At 42.1% G+C, this 17,616-nt stretch overlaps 1 protein-coding gene across 1 annotated transcript; it reads left to right on the top strand.

Moving 5' to 3' along the window:
* Nucleotides 1-1,298: 1,298 nt before the first annotated feature.
* Psmb1 (proteasome 20S subunit beta 1) lies at nucleotides 1,299-17,292 on the top strand. Its single transcript, XM_036169330.1, has 6 exons — nucleotides 1,299-1,464; nucleotides 3,580-3,687; nucleotides 4,619-4,700; nucleotides 7,437-7,566; nucleotides 15,653-15,759; nucleotides 17,041-17,292. The coding sequence occupies exons 1-6, from the start codon at nucleotides 1,355-1,357 to the stop codon at nucleotides 17,224-17,226; spliced, it is 723 nt and encodes a 240-aa protein (XP_036025223.1). The 5' UTR covers nucleotides 1,299-1,354; the 3' UTR covers nucleotides 17,227-17,292.
* Nucleotides 17,293-17,616: the final 324 nt, after the last annotated feature.

Raw genomic sequence — 17,616 nt, 5'->3', positions numbered from 1 at the left:
TCTGCCCCTTTGCCCTCCTCTGCTCCCTTGCCCGTCTCCGGAGTGCTGGGATTAAAGGCATGGGCTACCACACCCTGCCAGTCTAACATGTTTTTCACTCACAGTGTTACCCTTGGCAAGCTCACAGCTCCTCCACTTAGTTCCGTAAAGCTGAATGAAAGTTTAGAGCTTTGTGCAATCCATAATGTGAATGGCAAGCAGATACTCCTCACCAAGTTCTCAGTGAAAGTTATCTCGTGTCCAAAGAAGGACAAAACAGGCGGCGTTGTAGTCACAAATTCATTTACATTTTTTTCTTAGGCTGCTTCTTAATGCTTAATTGAATTCGAGCATATCTTGATTTCTTCCTTCTATGGTTTATCTAGGCAGATACATGTATTGTTCTTACTTCCTTTCCCTTGTATTTTGCACTATCATCGAAGTAATGAGCTCTTTTAGGTTAGCTCTGTGTTTGTGATGGACTGTACCTGTGTGTGTTATGTGTATAGGGTGTTGATCTATGCATGGACTCTAAGTACAATCGTATTATGTAGCTATTTTCTCCTAAATGAAACATCCTCTCCTGGAAGGACAGGGAACCTCATAAGATTTAGGAAATGAAGAAAATTTAACAAAGGCCTGACAAGAGGCAACCTAAGTGAAGGAGGGTTCAATTTGGCTCACAGCTTGAGGGCATATAGTCCATCATGGGAAAGCATGACACCTGGAGAAGCGGGAGTCACTTTGCATCCACAGACCGGAAGCCTAAACAGATGAATGTTAGTTTGCTTTTTTTTTTTTTTTTTAATTTAGTCCAGAAAGCCAGGCCGTGAGATGGTACCACCTATACTCAGGTTGGGTGTTCCCATCTCCGTTAAACCATCCTGAAATAACCTGTATAAACACGCCCCCAGGTTTTTACTAGGTAATTCCAGATTCTGTCAAGTTAATATTAACCATCAGGTTCTGGCTAGGGAAACCTAGTATCGCTTCCTGGGTCTCGTGGCTGCACATACCACACAGCTGACCATGCATCATGACCATCAGGCCTTGAACACAGCAGGAGTTGCTAATCCTTCTCGACACGTCACCAAAGTGACAATTCGAGTTGTCGTTGCTCCGTAATTGGGTTAATTTTTTGTGATGTGAGTCAGACTTTTAACTTTTGATTCGCCATGAGCGAATGTTTTCGTGAGGTTGGAAAACAGGTATACCGCAACTGGCGCAGCCAGGATGTGGCGGGACTTAGGCGCAGACCTCCAAGAGCAACGACGAGTGAGGGCTAGAGGAGCCCGGTGGGTAGGGGCGGGGCGGGGGACGGAAGTGGACCTGCCCCGGCCGCCATTTTGCCGTGAGACAGCAGGAGTTCGGCGCGATGCTTTCCACTGCTGCTTACAGGGACCCCGAGCGAGAGCTGGCTATGGGGCCTCACGGCTCCGCCGGCCCTGTACAGCTGCGGTTCTCACCGTATGCCTTCAATGGAGGGTAAACGCTCGGGTCTGCTGCGCTCACCTTGGTCGAGCCTGGGGTCGCGGCGGGCGGGCGTGGGAATGGCGGAGGTGCAGCCTGTTAGGGCGCTCCGCAGCCCGGTACCCAGAGCGGTGCACGCACGCCCTGGGTGCCGCTTGCTCCTGCAGGGCGGCTGCAACCTGAACCCTCCGTTCTGTGGGCTGTTGTTTCGTGGGGCTTGAACAGGTTTCTAAAGCCAGCCCGAGAGGGGCGGTATTCTTGTTAAGATTGATTCGCCCTGGTCGGTAGACGCGTAGCTGTTTCTGTGGCCGAGCCGTCTGATCATTTATTATTTCAAATAGAAAATAACGTCGATGAAGTAGACTTAATTTTGTAGATCACTGATTTTTTTTCTTTTAATGCTTGTTTGGTTTAAGTTCAGGGGTGACGTATAGCAGTTGTTTTGTTCTCTTGAGTTCTCTTGCGTGCTGTGCAAGTTCTAGACTGAGCTATGTCCCCGGCCTTAGGCGGTCGGCCCGTTTGTGTGTATTCTTATCTCAAATTGCTTGTGCATTTTAATTATGTGCTTTACTCGAAAGGATGTTTTTCCTTCGAGTTTAGGATCTTTGACAAACAGGGATATTCTTCATCAAATTTTATACGTTGAAACAACCATTATCAAAAAAGGCTTGTTAAGAAAAGCAAAACAGCCAGGAGGTGGTGGCGCACGCCTTTAATCCCAGCGCTGGATAGGCAAAGGCCAGCCAGGTCTGCAGAGCGAGTTCCAGGACAGCCAGGGCTACAAGGAGAAACCTTGTCTCAAAAAAAAAAAGAAAAGAAAAGAAAACTATGTTTTTATGAATGTTGAACATTGACTATATAGGGAGTGTAATAGTGGTTTCTAACCTTGGTTGTGCCATTTGAAGAACAAATGTGAATATGTGCTGTGTGGGTTCCTTTCAGCTTCTTGTATAGGTTGAGGGAGGCTCAAGGTGGTTACATTTTTGTAAGCTGCAAGCAGTTAAGTGAATATTCATAGTCTTAGTCCTTGGCTCTTGGCATTTAAACAGCCATGTTAAAGGGCTGGTATGTATCCCCGCAGGCATCAGATCCCATCATAGATGGTTGTGAGCCACCATGTGGTTGCTGGAAATTGAACTCAGGACCTCTGGAAGAGCAGCCAGTGCTCTTAACTACTGAGCCATCTCTCTAGCCCTGCATTGTGCTTCTTAACTCTGCATGTGAGCACTAAGTACTTACGTTGTAAGACGTGTTAATAGTTTCAGGGTGTTCTTAATGTAGTACTCATTCACTTTTTTAAAAAAAAGATTTATTTATTATGTATACAGTATTCTGCCTGCATGTGTCCCTGCAGGCCAGAAGAGAGCACTAGATCTCATTACAAGTGGTTGTGAGCCACCATGTGGGTGCTGGGAATTGAACTCAGGACCTCTGGAAGAGCAGTCGGTGCTCTTAACCTCTGAGGTGGCTCTCCAGCCCCTGGACATCTTTCTTCTTTTTTTTTTTTTCTTTTTTCCTCTGGAGCTGAGGACCGAACCGCGAGGGCCTTGCGCTTGCTAGGCAAGCGCTCTACCATTGAGCTAAATCCCCAACCTCATTCACTTTCTAACCTCCTGTAGTTCCTCTTAACTCATTACTTTCCTCATGGTACTTTCAGCTCTCTAGTAAATTATTCATACTCTCTCTGTCTCTGTCTCTCTTTTGTTCCTTTAGCATTTATTGCAACTACCCTGCCAAGCAGCCTCTCGTTCTTTAATGATGAAGGTGTGACTCATTCTCTTTCCTATCACCTCTTCCCAATTAGGTACTAGAACAGTATTTGTGTCCTGTTTTATATTCTGTGCCATATTTTTGAGAAAATTGAAGCCTTCAGAAGTTAGAAGTTAACTTGTCCTCAGGCTTATAACTGCTTAATGGGGAGGGCACCATTAGAATCTAGGTTAGGAATGTTCTAAGATGACATGTAGCCAGGGATACTTCCCTCCCGTCTTTTGTCCTTCACTTGAAATCTACTCTTACATCTAATAGATTTGCCCAGGCAGGTCCTGTGGAGCACACTTGTATTTGACGGGGTAGAGTTGCCACCCTGAAGAAGTAATTTGTCTTTTTTTTTTTTTTTTTATTCATCAGTACTGTACTGGCAATTGCTGGAGAAGATTTTTCCATTGTTGCTTCAGACACTCGGTTGAGTGAAGGGTTTTCAATTCATACCCGAGATAGCCCCAAATGTTATAAACTGTAAGTAAATCAGTCTTTCTTTTTTTCTTTCTAAGATTTATTTTATGTGTGTGTATGTTTTGTCTGTATGACACCATGTGTGTGCAGTGTCCACAGAGGTCAGAAGAGGGCATTGGATCCCCTGGAACTGCAGTTATAGTTGGTTGTTAGCTGCCATGTGGATACTGTGAGTTTAACACCCCCCCACCCCCAGGTCCTCTGGAAGAACAGCCAGTGCTCTTAACCATCCATTGAGCCATCCCTAGCCCATAAATAAATATTTCTAAAGACACATTCTCTTGCCTTTGTGGTAGCAGTTGGGAATGTGCAGGGATGATCACAAAACTCTGTTAAACTTGAAGTAGAAGAGGACCCAACAAGGCTTGGGTTCTTTGCACAGATGTTTAAGGTGATGTGGAGTAGAAAATATGGAAGACAGCCTTGCCATGTTTCAGTCCTAGGCCTGGCCCATGTCTTTCCATGAAAAGCGATGAAGTTTATCTTGTCTTCCCAGTTCCCAGCTACCCAATTTTTCTATCTCATTGACTATTCTTTCATAAGGAGATTAGAATTAGACTTTAGTCATATGTTCATATATTTTTAACTTCATTTTTTCTGTAGAAGTTGTCAGATTTATGAAACTTCTATATGACCCTTGGGCTACATCATATTTCACCTTTCTTAGCCCTAGGTTATAAAATAGTCACCCTTATTTTCTTTAGCCTATTAATAGTATATTTTTGGCTCATCTAAAATTAATTTGGTGTAAGGAGATATTGGTATGTAGACTCCCGTGCTGCAGAAATATAAAGAAATAGAGATAGTCCTTTTCTGAACTGAATTTGCTTGGAGGACTACTATCTATACCTGGTCTCCAAGAGACAAACATGTTGCTTTGTAATACCATTGCCCTGCTTTATCAACTGATTTCCCTGAAATTGGCTTTTTACAGAACAGACAAAACAGTCATTGGCTGCAGTGGTTTTCATGGAGATTGTCTCACTCTGACAAAGATTATTGAAGCAAGGTTAAAGGTAGGTGCTTTTGTACATATCTACCCCGTTGGGACAATTCATAAGATTCTAGTGAGCCTCAATATGACTGTTGCATTAGAGAGACAGCAAGTGAGCAGGTGGAGTTAGCCTAGAAATAAAGCAATACCACCAGTGGCTGTTGGGGTCACACAAATAACAGGAAACAGCAGCACATCTAGTCTGTTTAAACCTCTGTGCCTTGTCAGGGTTGTCTATTTTCTGGAGGTAGCCTGAGGGCTCTTATGAAGCTTCTCCTTCTGAAGTGTATCATGTCTGGCTGTGGCAGAAAATAGCCCAGGAAGCCTATTGACAGGAGCATGATTTGGAACTGTCTGCTGACCTTTCCTTCTTCACGTTTCTACACTAGTAGACAACACAAAAAAGGAAAAAATAATCTCTGGACCATTGATGAAGGGCAGCAGCCCATCATCATCTGGCAGTCTTCAGTAGAAATCACCAAGGGATGATGCAGTAGGAAACATGTTAGCAGGGATGACCATATTGTCTGTTGCCTGTTTGAGTCACTTAAGGAGATGTATCACATATCAAAAAACATTTACAAAACTTGCATTTGCTGTGGGGCTGTGTAGACATTATTTCACTGTATATTTTAGAACATCTAGTATTTGAAAGCTTCAGAAATTTACATTTATTAGCAGATACAGCATACCTTCTAATTCTTACTTTACTATAACTTACCTTAGAAATTCATCTGTATTTGTCTGCTTTTTGTTACATAGCTTACTTGTAATTGTTCAGTGTTTTGACCTTGATTTACAGTACTTAGGCTTTGCTTTAGAATTGCTTGCTCTGTGACTAACAAAAAATGGTGAACTTGGCCAGGCTTGGTGGCATAGGCCTATAATCCTAGCACTCTGGAGACAAAAGGCAGGTGGATCTCTGAGGCCAGCCTGGTCTACTAAGCTAGTTACAGGACAGCCAAGATAGTTACACAGAGAAAACATGTGAAAAACAACAACAAAAATTGTGAATGTAAATCCATTTTATGTTTATAATTTTTGTAGATAATTTGAAGTTTATAAGGATTTAGTATATCAGGATTATGAAATTCCTGTATTTTCATCCTAAGATCTTTTTTAACCTAATTATTCCATTTCTTTATTTTACGTGTATGGATGTTTGGTCTACACATACATGTACACCATGGGTATGCCTGGTACTCAAGGAGCTCAAAGATGGTGCCAGACCCCTTGGAACTGTCTGTGAACTCTTTTGAGACACTTTCTCTGTGAAGCTTTGGAGCCTATCCTGGAACTCACTCTGTAGACCAGGCTGGTCTCGAACTCTCAGAGATCCACCTGCCTCTGCCTCCCGTGTGTTGGGATTAAAGGTGTGTGCCACCACTGCCCAGTTATGATCATGTTTTTGAGACTTTTCCTTGGTAGACACTGCGAAACAAGACTGTTAACCTTTGATGATGTGTTTGTCTAGGAGTTTACAAAGAGTGGAACCCAAATGATTCAGTCCACTGAATTTTTTATTGTTTTTTTCTTTTTCCTTTTTTTGGGGGGGTGGATGGGTTTCGAGACAGGGTTTCTCTGTAGCTCTGGAGCCTGTCCTGGACTAGCTTTGTAGACCAGGCTGGCCTCGAATTCAAGAGATCCACCTGCCTCTGCCTCCCGAGAGCTGGGATTACAGGCGTGTGCCCCCATCGCCCAGCTTTGATTGTTTTAAGACATAAATATTTTAAGTCTCCAGGGCTAATCTCATTTCTGTCACAACTACCCTGTTTTGCTGTTGGATTGAGAAGGCAGCATAACAACATGGCTATATTCCAGGAAATTTTTACTTATAAAAGCAGACAGTAGGTCAGGTTTGGCTGCTGGTGCTGATACCATTTGGAGTACACAGTGCAGGAATGAGGTGCATTTGCAGCATGTTCCCCAGGCTCAACTACATGCCCTGTTTATTACATTGTTGTTGAATTAGTAGTGACCGAAATAAAGAGAGTAGGGTAAATAGCCTCTTTAAACCAGCATTCTTGACATCCTTCCCTTAAAAATTTTTTGTTTGTTTGTTTTAAGACAGGGTTAGTATGTAGTCCTGGCTTCCTAGAGCTTGATGTGTAGAGCAGGCTGGCCTCAAACTCACAGGTCCTTCTGCCTGTCTCCATGAGTGCTGGGACAACTACAGACCAGAATAGCAGTTCGGCCACAGTCTTACCTTGTGAACCAAGGAGTTTGTTGGGGTTGTTTAGACGACTATGGGTAAGGGGTTACTTATAGGAACGTGGGCAACTGAAAGGCAGCTACATCACCGAAAAACCCCCTGAAGCTTAGGTGACAGACAACTCAAGAAAGCTGCTTCTTGAAACCCTCTCATCAACATACAGGCAACTGAGTGTGTGTGGGGGGGGGTGGGGTGGAGGGGTTCTTGCAATCGTTTACTTTCTGTTTAACATGGAGAAAGGCCCTCTTGAATCTTGATTTCAACTTTCCTGGAATTCGTCAGATTTATTAACATCCTGAGTCTTGAGAGTCCTGATCTTTCTTCCAGGGAATGTTTCTGCTCTGAAAAACTTGTTACATGTTAACTACCTCAGATACATGTAATAAGCTGTCATTTTATGTTAGTAATACTGTGTTATTTGGTCATAAAGAAAAAAACTTTTGTGTTTTACTAAGGAATGCCTATACTGTGTACTGGTTGTCATTGAAGTTTGACAGGTTCTGACTCTGCTTTCTTGTTTGTTTTTTTTCCCCCTAAACCATGAAGATGTACAAGCATTCCAATAACAAGGCCATGACAACCGGGGCAATTGCTGCAATGCTCTCCACTATCCTGTACTCAAGGCGCTTCTTCCCTTACTATGTTTACAACATCATCGGGGGACTTGATGAAGAAGGTAGCATGTTTCTTTCTGGCAAATGCACAAGTGTTATTTCATAAATGTGTGTGCTTCTGCCTGGAGTAGAGCCATCTAGCCCAGCAGCTTTGTGTTCTGATCATGAAAGTAGAAGAAACTAAAGCTAAAAGGGATAAATAACATCCAGGGGCATACAGCAAGTACTGTATATGGTACCGGGTGAGCTGTTGGGTATCTGTTTTCTCAGGATCTGGAATGTGTTGATAGTTATTAGCTTTTATCTTAGAGATTGGCCTACAGAACATAATGGACATAGTTAATTCAAGCAGTTCTTGAAAAGGAATTTCTGAGGCTGGTTGAGCACTTACACAGGACCTGAATTTAGTTCCCAGCACCAACATGGTGGTTCACAACACAATTTTTAACTCCAGTTTAGGGGATCTGGTGCCCTCTTCTGACCTGCGGGTTTCAGGTAAGCATGTGGTACTCAAACTGTTGTGTAACAGACTTTTTCTGGGGAGACATAATACATACACACCACTCACCCTAGATAGGTAGCCAACAATAGACCAAAGTATGGATACCACCATAGTCCAACTTGGTGAACTAATGAACTTTATTGGGGTTACTTACAGGACTGTAGGTAAGGGGTTACTTAGAGGAGCAGAAATGGCTCAAAGACAGCTGCATCACGAAAGCTGGAAACTTGGAGCACACTGTACTTTCAGTTTAACAGGTTGGAGAGTATCCCTTTAGGTAGTTGAACAATACATGTTCAAGCAGCTCAGCCAATCTTTTTTGCAGCTTGGCTTGACTGAAAGTTTCTCTCAACAATATTTATTGTTTACTCTTGGGAGAGAAGGGTCTTATAAATCTGATTAGTTTTAGGGACTTCCTGGGGCTATTGAGTTTACCTTCTTTCTTAACTCCCCTATAGGATGGAATGTTTTATACAACACACTCAATACATGCAGGCAAAAGACTTAGACATGTAAAATAATAAATCTTTTTTTTTTTTTTTTTTTTAAGTAATTTCTTAGACTTTGGAGCTGGTAATACATGACTGTAACCCTAGCACTTGGCAGCTGAAGTAGGATTGTATCCTTCATGGGCTATTCATTACCTTATCTCAAAAAACAAGGGTGATTTGGGTTAATTAATACCTGTATTTCCCACAGTGTTCTCAGAATATATATCTTTCAATTTTTCTGTCAGAGTGAGATAGGATATATTATTTAAGACTTTTCTTAAGCTGGATGTTGAGGCGCATCCAATCTCAAGTTCCAGGACAGCTAGGACTATATAGAGAGATCCTGTCTCAAAAAACAAAACAACAACAAAAGATTTTATGTGTGTCTGTGTATTTGCTTCCCTCTCCTCATGTTTTATTAGTTCTTGGAGAACTTTGTATAGTGTATTTTGATCATAGTCACCCATCTTCCTAACTCCTCCCAGATACACCACCCTCTACTTCTCTGCCCACCCAGCTTCCTGTCCTCTTTGTTTTCATTTCCTTCCTTCCTTCTTCCCTCCCTCCCCAGGTAAAGTTGTGGTTATTCATACTCTTAGATGTGGTCAGCCTGCTAGAGGACATACTCTTAAAGCTGACTCTCCCTCTTTCAACCAGCTGCCAGTTTCCAAAAGCCCCTTCACTAAGGGTGAACTTCATGTCCACTTCCCTCCTCTAGGTTGGGGCTTTTCTCTGGCTTGAGCTTGCTGAGGTCTTGTACACAGATCACACCTGCTGTGAGTACTTCCGCCAAAGCCCTTCAGTGTCCAGAACAGTTCACTGTGGTCATCACCACCTCTGGCATGCCGGTCTTTTCTCTTCCACCATCTTTTCACCCACACAAATAAATACACATAATGAAAAGTCTAAAGGAGCCATTGTAGATTACTTTTCACTGTGTGTGGGGATGTGATATGCATGTGAGTGTGAATGCCTTCAGAGAGTTGTGTCAGAGCTACTAAAGCTGTTGTGAGCTGCCCAGCAGGTGCTAAGAATCTTAACTTGGGTCCTTTGCAAGAGCAGTAAGTACACAGTCTTAACCATGAGCCATCTCTCCAGCCCAGATATTTGTTGTTTTAAGATTGTAATGTCTTCGAAAAATCAGTCCCAGCGGTGGGAGTGGGGTAGGGAGGGATGAGGGAGTCGTTGGAAGTTTTCCTGGGTCTCGCCCGGTCCCACAGCCACTCAGACCCAAATAAACACACAAGAGGCTTATGTTACTTACAGACTGTATGGCCTAATGGCTCAGACTTCTCACTAGCTAGCTCTTACAACTTAACTCAACCCATTACTGTTAATCTGTGTATCACCACATGTTCCCTGGCTTCACCTGTGTCCCATTACATGTTGCTCCTTGGACAGCAGGTTGGCATCTCCTCCACTCTCCTTTCTCCTCCCACTCTCTCTCTTGGATTTTCCCACCTGGCTCCATCCTGCCCTGCCATAGACCAGTGCAGCTTTATTTATTAGCCAATGGGAGCAACACATATTCACAGCTTACAGAAAGACATCCCACAGTTTGTGTGTGTGTCTGTATCTGTGTCTGTGTGTGTGGAAAAAAATGCATTATATGCATGTCAAAGAACTAATTTAATTTTTAAAAAAATGACTAATAACTACAATAATTTTTAAAAATAGCAAAAAGAAATCAGTCTTTGTGACTGATCTGTCTTTCCCTAGCTGAATCACAGCAAGGGGCTCTGGAGATGGAATGTAGGTGAAACTGAGGAATTTAGCTCAAGGTTAAGACTGGTCTTCCCCTCTCTCAGGGGTGGAGCTGCTTCTCTGAGCCATAACATAAAAATGGTGCCTCTCTGAATTTTTTTTTTTTTTTTTTTTTTTTTTTTGGGACCATCACAAAGAAGTCCTTTGCCTTGCCCCTTTCTTTGAGTCTGCTTTTCATGCTTTCTTTTCCTCAGCTTGTTTCGATATTTTACAGTGACTCTCCTGGTTTGTTTTCCTCACTTCCCCTCTTCTTCATTCTCTTCATCTGTCCCTATTTTCTCTACAACTGCAGCTTACTTCTTACCCATTCTTATTTTTTGCCTTGTGGATAGTCCATATTTTTGTCTTGTCCTGCTTTTTGAAAATTCCCTCAAGGGTTTTTTGTTTTGCTTTAATTTTGTTACTTCTATTTCTGGGTCTTTAATTTTTTTTTTTTTTAAAGACGTATTTATCAGGTATACAGTGTTCTGCCTGCATGTGTCCCTGTAGGCCAGAAGAGGGCACCAGATCCCATTACAGATGTTTGTGTCCACCGTGTGGTTGCTGTGAATTGAACTCAGGTCCTTGAACCACTGAGCTGTCACTTCAGCCCCTGGGTCTTTAATTTTTAAAGGCTAAGTTTTTTTGTTTTTTTTAAGTACACTAGTTTTGTTTTTGTTTCTTTTTGTACTTCACAAGAAGTTTTATATTCATTTCATGTCTTTTTCTTTTTTATTGTTGTATTTCATATTGGAGTGTTCATGTAAGGCTGTTCCTTCATTATGAAGAGTGATGCATCACAGTCTGATTAGCAGTCCTTAGCAGTATCCTAGTATACTATTACTACTATAATTTTTTAAAATTTAGTTCTTTGCTAATTTCATACATGCATGTAATACATTATAGGTTCCATACACCTCAGGATGAATGATCTCCAGTCTTCTAGGCTTACAGCTGGAGCCTTTTGTTGATGGTCAATTTGCTATTCTTTCCTTTCTGCTCAGGCTAGAACACCAAATCTGCTAAGTCTCCAAGACTTGCTGGTCTTTGTGTTGGTAGGATGGGATCCTGGAGCACAGTGTTTCCTGTCAAGACCTCCAGAATCTGGATGATGTTTATCTGATGTGTGTGCCTTTATATATGACTTAACTGTTTCTGTTTTACCACTTTCAATATACTCTTTGTTTTGTATGTTAAGTGTTTTTTTTTTTTTTTTTTTTTTTGGTTTGGTTCTGGTTTTAAGTTTTTGTTTTTGTTTTTGTTTTCTTTTAAGACAGGGTTTCTCTTTGTAGCCTTTGCTTGCCCTAGAACTCAATGTGTAGACCAGGCTGGCCTCAAACTCAGAGATCCGCCTGCTTCTGCCTCCCCAGTGCTGGGGTTAAAGGAATGTACCGCCACCACCTGGCCCGGGTGTCTCTTCTAAACTTTGGGAATTTTTCTGTTACAATTCTTTTAAAAATGTTTTCTTTGCCACTAGAACAAGTTCTGTGTCTGTAACCAGTTGATTTGGTCTTTTCAGGGTTTCTTGGATACCCTGGAATTCCCCTTGGTACCTTCTTATGATTTTATCTCTGTCCTTGGGGGATTGTTACAGTTTTCCCACCTTGTCTCCAAGCTCAGATAATCTGTTCTCTCCATGATCCATACTGATGTTGAGACTTTACACAGAGTTTTTGTTTGTTTGTTTAAAAGATTTTATTTATTTTTTATGTATGCAGCACGTATGTCTGCAGGCCAGAAGAGAGCACCAGATCTCATTACAGATGATTGTGAGCCACCGTGTGGTTGCTGGGAATTGAACTCAGGACCTCTGGAAGAGCAGTCAGTGCTCTTAACTTCCCCGCCCCCCCCTTTTTAATGTTGGGTTTGTTTTCTGTTGGTTATCTTTTTTTTTTTTTTTTTTAAAGATTTATTTATTTATTATGTACACAGAAGAGGGTGCCAGATCTCATTACAGATGATTGTGAGCCACCATGTGGGTGCTGGGAATTTAACTCAGAACCTCTGGAAGAGCAGTCGGTGCTCTTAACCTCTGAGCGAGCCATCTCTCCAGCCCCAGAGTTTTTTTTTGTTTTTTTTTTTTTAAATAGCTTCTAGTGTTTTATTTCTGGCATTTCACATTTTTTTTCCTTCAGTATTTCTATTCCTTGTTGAATTCCTCTTTCATGTAGCCATCAATACCTACTTGAATTCTTTGTTAAGATTTATTTTATATGTGTGTATTTATATCTGTATATATTTCTATGTACCACATGTATGTCTGGTGCCTGTAGAGACCCAGAAGAGACCATCAGATCCCCTGGAACTAGAGTTACAGAGTGTGAGCTGCCATGTGGTGTTGGAAACCAAACTTAGAGCAGCAAGTGATGAGCTGTCTTTCCAAGCAGAACCCTCCCTTATTCTATTCAGCTGTTTGTACCTTTGAACATAGTTTCTATTTTGAATTTTCTGTGGAATTCCATCTAATGCACTCTGATTAGATGTGACTGCTATAGGGTTAGTATTTTTTTGGAGTTGTGTTGGTTTTTCTAGTCTCTTGTTACTGCATTGTGATTTTGGTGATTTTTATTTGTTTGAAAGCTATATTCTTTCATTTGATATAGTTGGAATGTTCAGGCGGGACTTAGGTTTGGTAGTTTATAATTTAGAAAACAATTCCTTCCAGGGGCTCTGGGTTCCTCATGTAAACACCATCTCATTCCTTGAGTAGATACTAATGGGGAGATCAGCTACAGCTATTTGATGTTACTACTATGCAGTTGTCCTACTAGCCGCTTAATAATGGTGTCCTTTTAGATTTTAATTACTGTTGGAGGATAAATCACCAAAGGTTGTATACATCACATTTGTTGGATTTTAGTTAATAAGATTAGCAGTGAGGCTGGGCAGTGGTGGCACAAGCCTTTAATCCCAACACTCAGGAGGCAGAGCCAGTCGGATCTCTGGGAGTTTGAGGCCAGCCTGGGCTACAGAGTGAGATCCAGGACAGGCACCAAAACTACACAGAGAATCCCTGTCTAAGGGGAAAAAAAGGCGGGGCGGGGGGGGGAGGAGATTAGGAGTGAGAGGGAAGTAGGGTCAGTAAGGATAAGGATTAAGTATTAGGTCAATTTTGAAAAGAAAAAGAATTTAAGATGGGTGAAGTAGCTAGGAGAGGGAAGCATGATACTGTTAGGGTCTACAGATTTTAGAGATTGTCTAAGTTATGGAAATTTGTGATTAAGTAAAAAGAGAAAGGCCAAGGATGAGAAGATGTAGGAGTAAAAGAGGAGAGTATATGAGCTGCGGCTGAAGAGTAAAAAATTGCCTCTGTAGACTGCGTTATCAAAACCAAGTCTTAAAACCTAATTTACGCCGGGCGGTGGTGGCCACGTCTGTAATCCCAGCACTTAGGAGGCAGAGACAAGTCGGATCTCTGAGTTTGAGGCCAGCCTGGTCCACAGAGGGAGTTCCAAGATAGCCAAGGATACACGGAGAAACCCTATCTCAAAATACCAAAAATGAAACATATGCTAGAGTAGAAATTAAATAAAAAAGATAAAATTATATTTGTAAAATTAGTTGCACACCTATGCTGAGTTGAAAGCTGAAATTCTCAAATCCCTCTGGCTACAGTACATTCCCCTACTGTACTGTAATACGGTGGCAGGGAGGATGGGAGAGCTGATCCCTGCAGCCTCAGTGTTCTTGGGGAACTCTGGTACTGTTGAAGCTGGAGGCTTTTATGGTGGTCTCTGGTTTCACTAGGGATCAGGTCCCCCCAGTATTACCATTTTTTAAAAAAGTCGGACCTTGTGAATGATTTCTTGGGGATTGGGAGTTTTGTTTTGCTTTTTAAGGTGGTCTCCCCAGTCTGTAGCCCAGGTTGGCATTAACTTTGTTGTGGTCCTCCCACCTCAACTTCTCAACTGATGAGGTCACAGACAGGAGTCACCACACTTGGCTCCCCATTTTTAAAAGACCTCTTCTAGGGGCCGGAGAGATGACTTAGCAGTTAAGAGTGCTTGCTACTCTTAAAGGAATCCGGGTTCAGTCCCTACACCAATGTGGTACCTCATAAAGTCTGCAATGTCAGCTCCAAGGGAATCCCATGGCTTCTCTTGACCTCTTCGGGCATGCACCATGTCATACATACACTTAGCATACAGACAAAACACTCAGACTTTTTTTTAAAGTTCTTTTCTAAAATTCTAGTGATATAGTCTTTGCTATAAACTCAAGCAATACATAGGCATATGGTACCTTCAGCTTTCCTCAAAGGTAGCCCAGTTACAGGTAACAGTATGTACACTGAACATGCAAGGAATACATGCATTTTACTAAGAATGACCTCTGCCTGATTTATTTATTTGTTTGTTTGTTTATTTTAATTTTTTCGGTTTTTCCAGACAGGGTTTCTCTGTGTAGCTTTGGAGTCTGTCCTGGATCTTGCTCTGTAGACCAGGCTGGCCTTGAACTCACACAGATCCTCCCTAGTGCTGGGATTAAAGGCGTGCACCACCGATGTTTGGTGACCTCTGTCTGTTTTAAAATTACTTTTTTGGGCAAGGAGTGTTGGCCTTGGTGCAGATGTCAGGACAGCCTGCCAGTAGGTTCTGGGGATTAAATTCAAGTCAACAAACTTTGCAGCAAGTGCATCCCTCTCTGATCCGTCTTTCTGACCCTGACCCGTCTTAGCAACATGGTAATTCGTTTTAAGCGTGTTAACCTATTTAGTAACTGAAACCAACAGCCTGACCAGACAAGTTACAACAGGTGGAGCGACTGAGCCATTCCCTCCTTAACGAGCCTTACTGCCAATTGGAGACCTTGTAAGATGGTATCCCAAAAGCAAATGGAACTTGAGTTTGTAAATTTATAACTTTCAAAGTCAATTGAAATGTATATAACTTGATTATGTCAATATCAAGTGTCATGTCCAATAGAATTAAAGATTAACTAACTGTGGGAGCTACTTTTGCTGCCAGGGTCTCCACTGTGCTAGCTGTAGTAACCAGTTACGAAATGGCGATTGAGTTTCTGGTATTTTTACTTACATTTAACGCTAAGAAAATTTTAAGTTATCAGGTCTATGCTGCATCTATACAAGCTTATTTGTTAGAAATAGTATGAAGATTTGGGGTAGAACTTGAAGTAAAGGCCTGTGATCATTATCCAATGTGTCTGAATGGTGTGCTTGTTCAGGGTCATGAGATGGTTGCCAGTGACGTTAGGTCTAGGCAAATTGGCCATACTGTTGGGACATCAAGATGTGAATTTACCCCATTCCATAAAGAACAGTGTGCTGGGGTCCACTGCACAACAGTAAACATATTCTGACTTTTGCCAAAGGTTTAGCCAAGTCATTTGTACTCTGTATCATGTTTTGACTACGTCCTTTCATGGTGGTAAGTGTCCTTTCTCTTCTTTAAGGAAAGGGAGCTGTGTATAGCTTTGACCCAGTGGGCTCCTACCAGAGAGACGCCTTCAAGGCTGGAGGCTCAGCAAGTGCCATGTTGCAGCCTCTGCTCGACAACCAGGTAATATGCTTGTGCCTCTGCCTGTGCCAGCGAAGGCAGCTGCGGGAGCCTCAGCTCTTTCATTCTGCTGAGACGCCGCTAAGGTCATCTTGACTGGCTTTCCTACCAAACCATTTTTGTCTCTGTTCTGCTGGTGCCCTTTGGTCTTCACCTGCCCCGCAGCCTTACGGACTCTAGATCTGCAGTCACTGGTCATGTCTTTGGTCTTCTCCATGCTATCTTTACCTGACATCACATAAGTGACTCCTTCATCACCCTGTTTCTGAGCTGTAGTCTGTCTCCCACCCATACTTTTTATTTATCCATCTTTTTTTTATACTGCCTCAGTATAAAAAATATACTGCGTTTATTGGGTTTTATCCCCAAATTCTTTCATCCTCTAAGCTCAGTTATCTAGTTCATGCTGCTCATAATTCCTACGCCTTGCCCTCTGCTATTTGTCCATCTCAATTATACTACATCCAGCTTCTGCTTTGTCCTGAAACGATGTCTTCTCCTATTTGACCCCACACTGCAGTCAGGGGTGTTTGATGCTTTTCAATTTCAGTGCCTTCTAGTTTTGTTTCTACTGCCATTGTAAAAGTGCCATGACCAAAAGCAACTTAGGGAGGAAAGAATTTATTTCAGTTTACCTGCTTGTACTCTAGATGGAGGGAAGTTGGGGAAAGAACCTGGAGGCAGGAACTGAAGCAGAGGCCATGGAGGAATGTTGCTTACTAGCTTGTTTCCCAGGGCTTGCTCAGCCAGCTTGCTTATACAGCCAAGGAGCACTTGCCCACAGTGGGCTGGGTCCTTCCACATCAATCATTAATCTAGAAAATGTCCCACAGACTTAACTACAGGTCAGTTTGGAGGTATTTTCTCAGCTGAAGCCCCCTCTTCCCATATAACCCTGCCCCACCCTGCCCAGGTTCTTCTGATGAAGCTGCCTACTAACAGATTTACCTAATGGCCATCTGGGGCTGTCTTGGCATGCCCTCTCTCTTTACTATGTGTTTTGTTTGTTTGTTTGTTGTTGTTTTTTTTTTTTTTTTTTTTTTTTTTTTAAACAGTGTCTGTTTCTAGCTCAGTGTGTTTGTGCTTTAGAGAAGTTGGGAGCTTTGCTACATTTCTATTGTGTGTAAAATGAGACTAGAATATCCTTAGTCCGAAAGACATCCTAATGTAACCTGATACATCCAATACAGATCCTGGGACATGGGAGTGTGTGCTGTGGGAGGTTGGGACCTTCCTTAGGTCTTGGGCTCACATGATGCTTCATATGAGTTTCTGTTTCTCCAGGTTGGTTTCAAAAATATGCAGAATGTGGAGCATGTCCCCCTGTCTTTGGACAGAGCCATGAGGCTGGTGAAAGATGTCTTTATTTCTGCAGCTGAAAGGGACGTGTACACTGGCGATGCCCTCAGGATCTGCATCGTGACCAAAGAGGGTATCAGGGAGGAGACTGTTCCCCTGAGGAAAGACTGATTGTGGCTTATATATTGGAGCTGTGGCACAAGTTTGTTTTATTAAAAAGAAACATAAAGTACTCATTTTCTTACAGTGTGACTTCTCTAAATATGACAAATTGGGAAGAATTTCTTCCTTTGGGGCTGAAGAAATGACTCATCAGTTAAGAAAGTATGGCTCTTATAGAGGACCTAAGATTGATTCCTGACAACCACCTGTAACTCTAATTCCACGGGATACAGTGCCCTTTTGTCCTCAACAGACACATGCACATAAGTATATGTAATAAAAAATAAAATCTTTAATAAAAAAACTTTTTTTTCCTCTGGGTATGTTTATTTATGTATTTATTTTAAGATTTACGTTACATTATATGTATGTGCTTATGTGAATGTATGCCACATGTAT

This window comes from Onychomys torridus, chromosome 19 (assembly GCF_903995425.1).
Source record: "Onychomys torridus chromosome 19, mOncTor1.1, whole genome shotgun sequence".
Classification (NCBI taxonomy): domain Eukaryota; kingdom Metazoa; phylum Chordata; class Mammalia; order Rodentia; family Cricetidae; genus Onychomys; species Onychomys torridus.
This window is presented reverse-complemented; position numbering and strand designations above follow the sequence as displayed.

Excerpts from the sequence above, each read along its gene's own strand:
- Psmb1 (XM_036169330.1), top strand. The coding sequence starts at position 1,355 with ATGCTTTCCACTGCTGCTTACAGGGACCCCGAGCGAGAGCTGGCTATG. Across the intron at positions 3,688-4,618 it reads AGCCCCAAATGTTATAAACT|AACAGACAAAACAGTCATTG; the intron begins GTAAGTAAATCA and ends GGCTTTTTACAG. Across the intron at positions 15,760-17,040 it reads AGCCTCTGCTCGACAACCAG|GTTGGTTTCAAAAATATGCA; the intron begins GTAATATGCTTG and ends CTGTTTCTCCAG.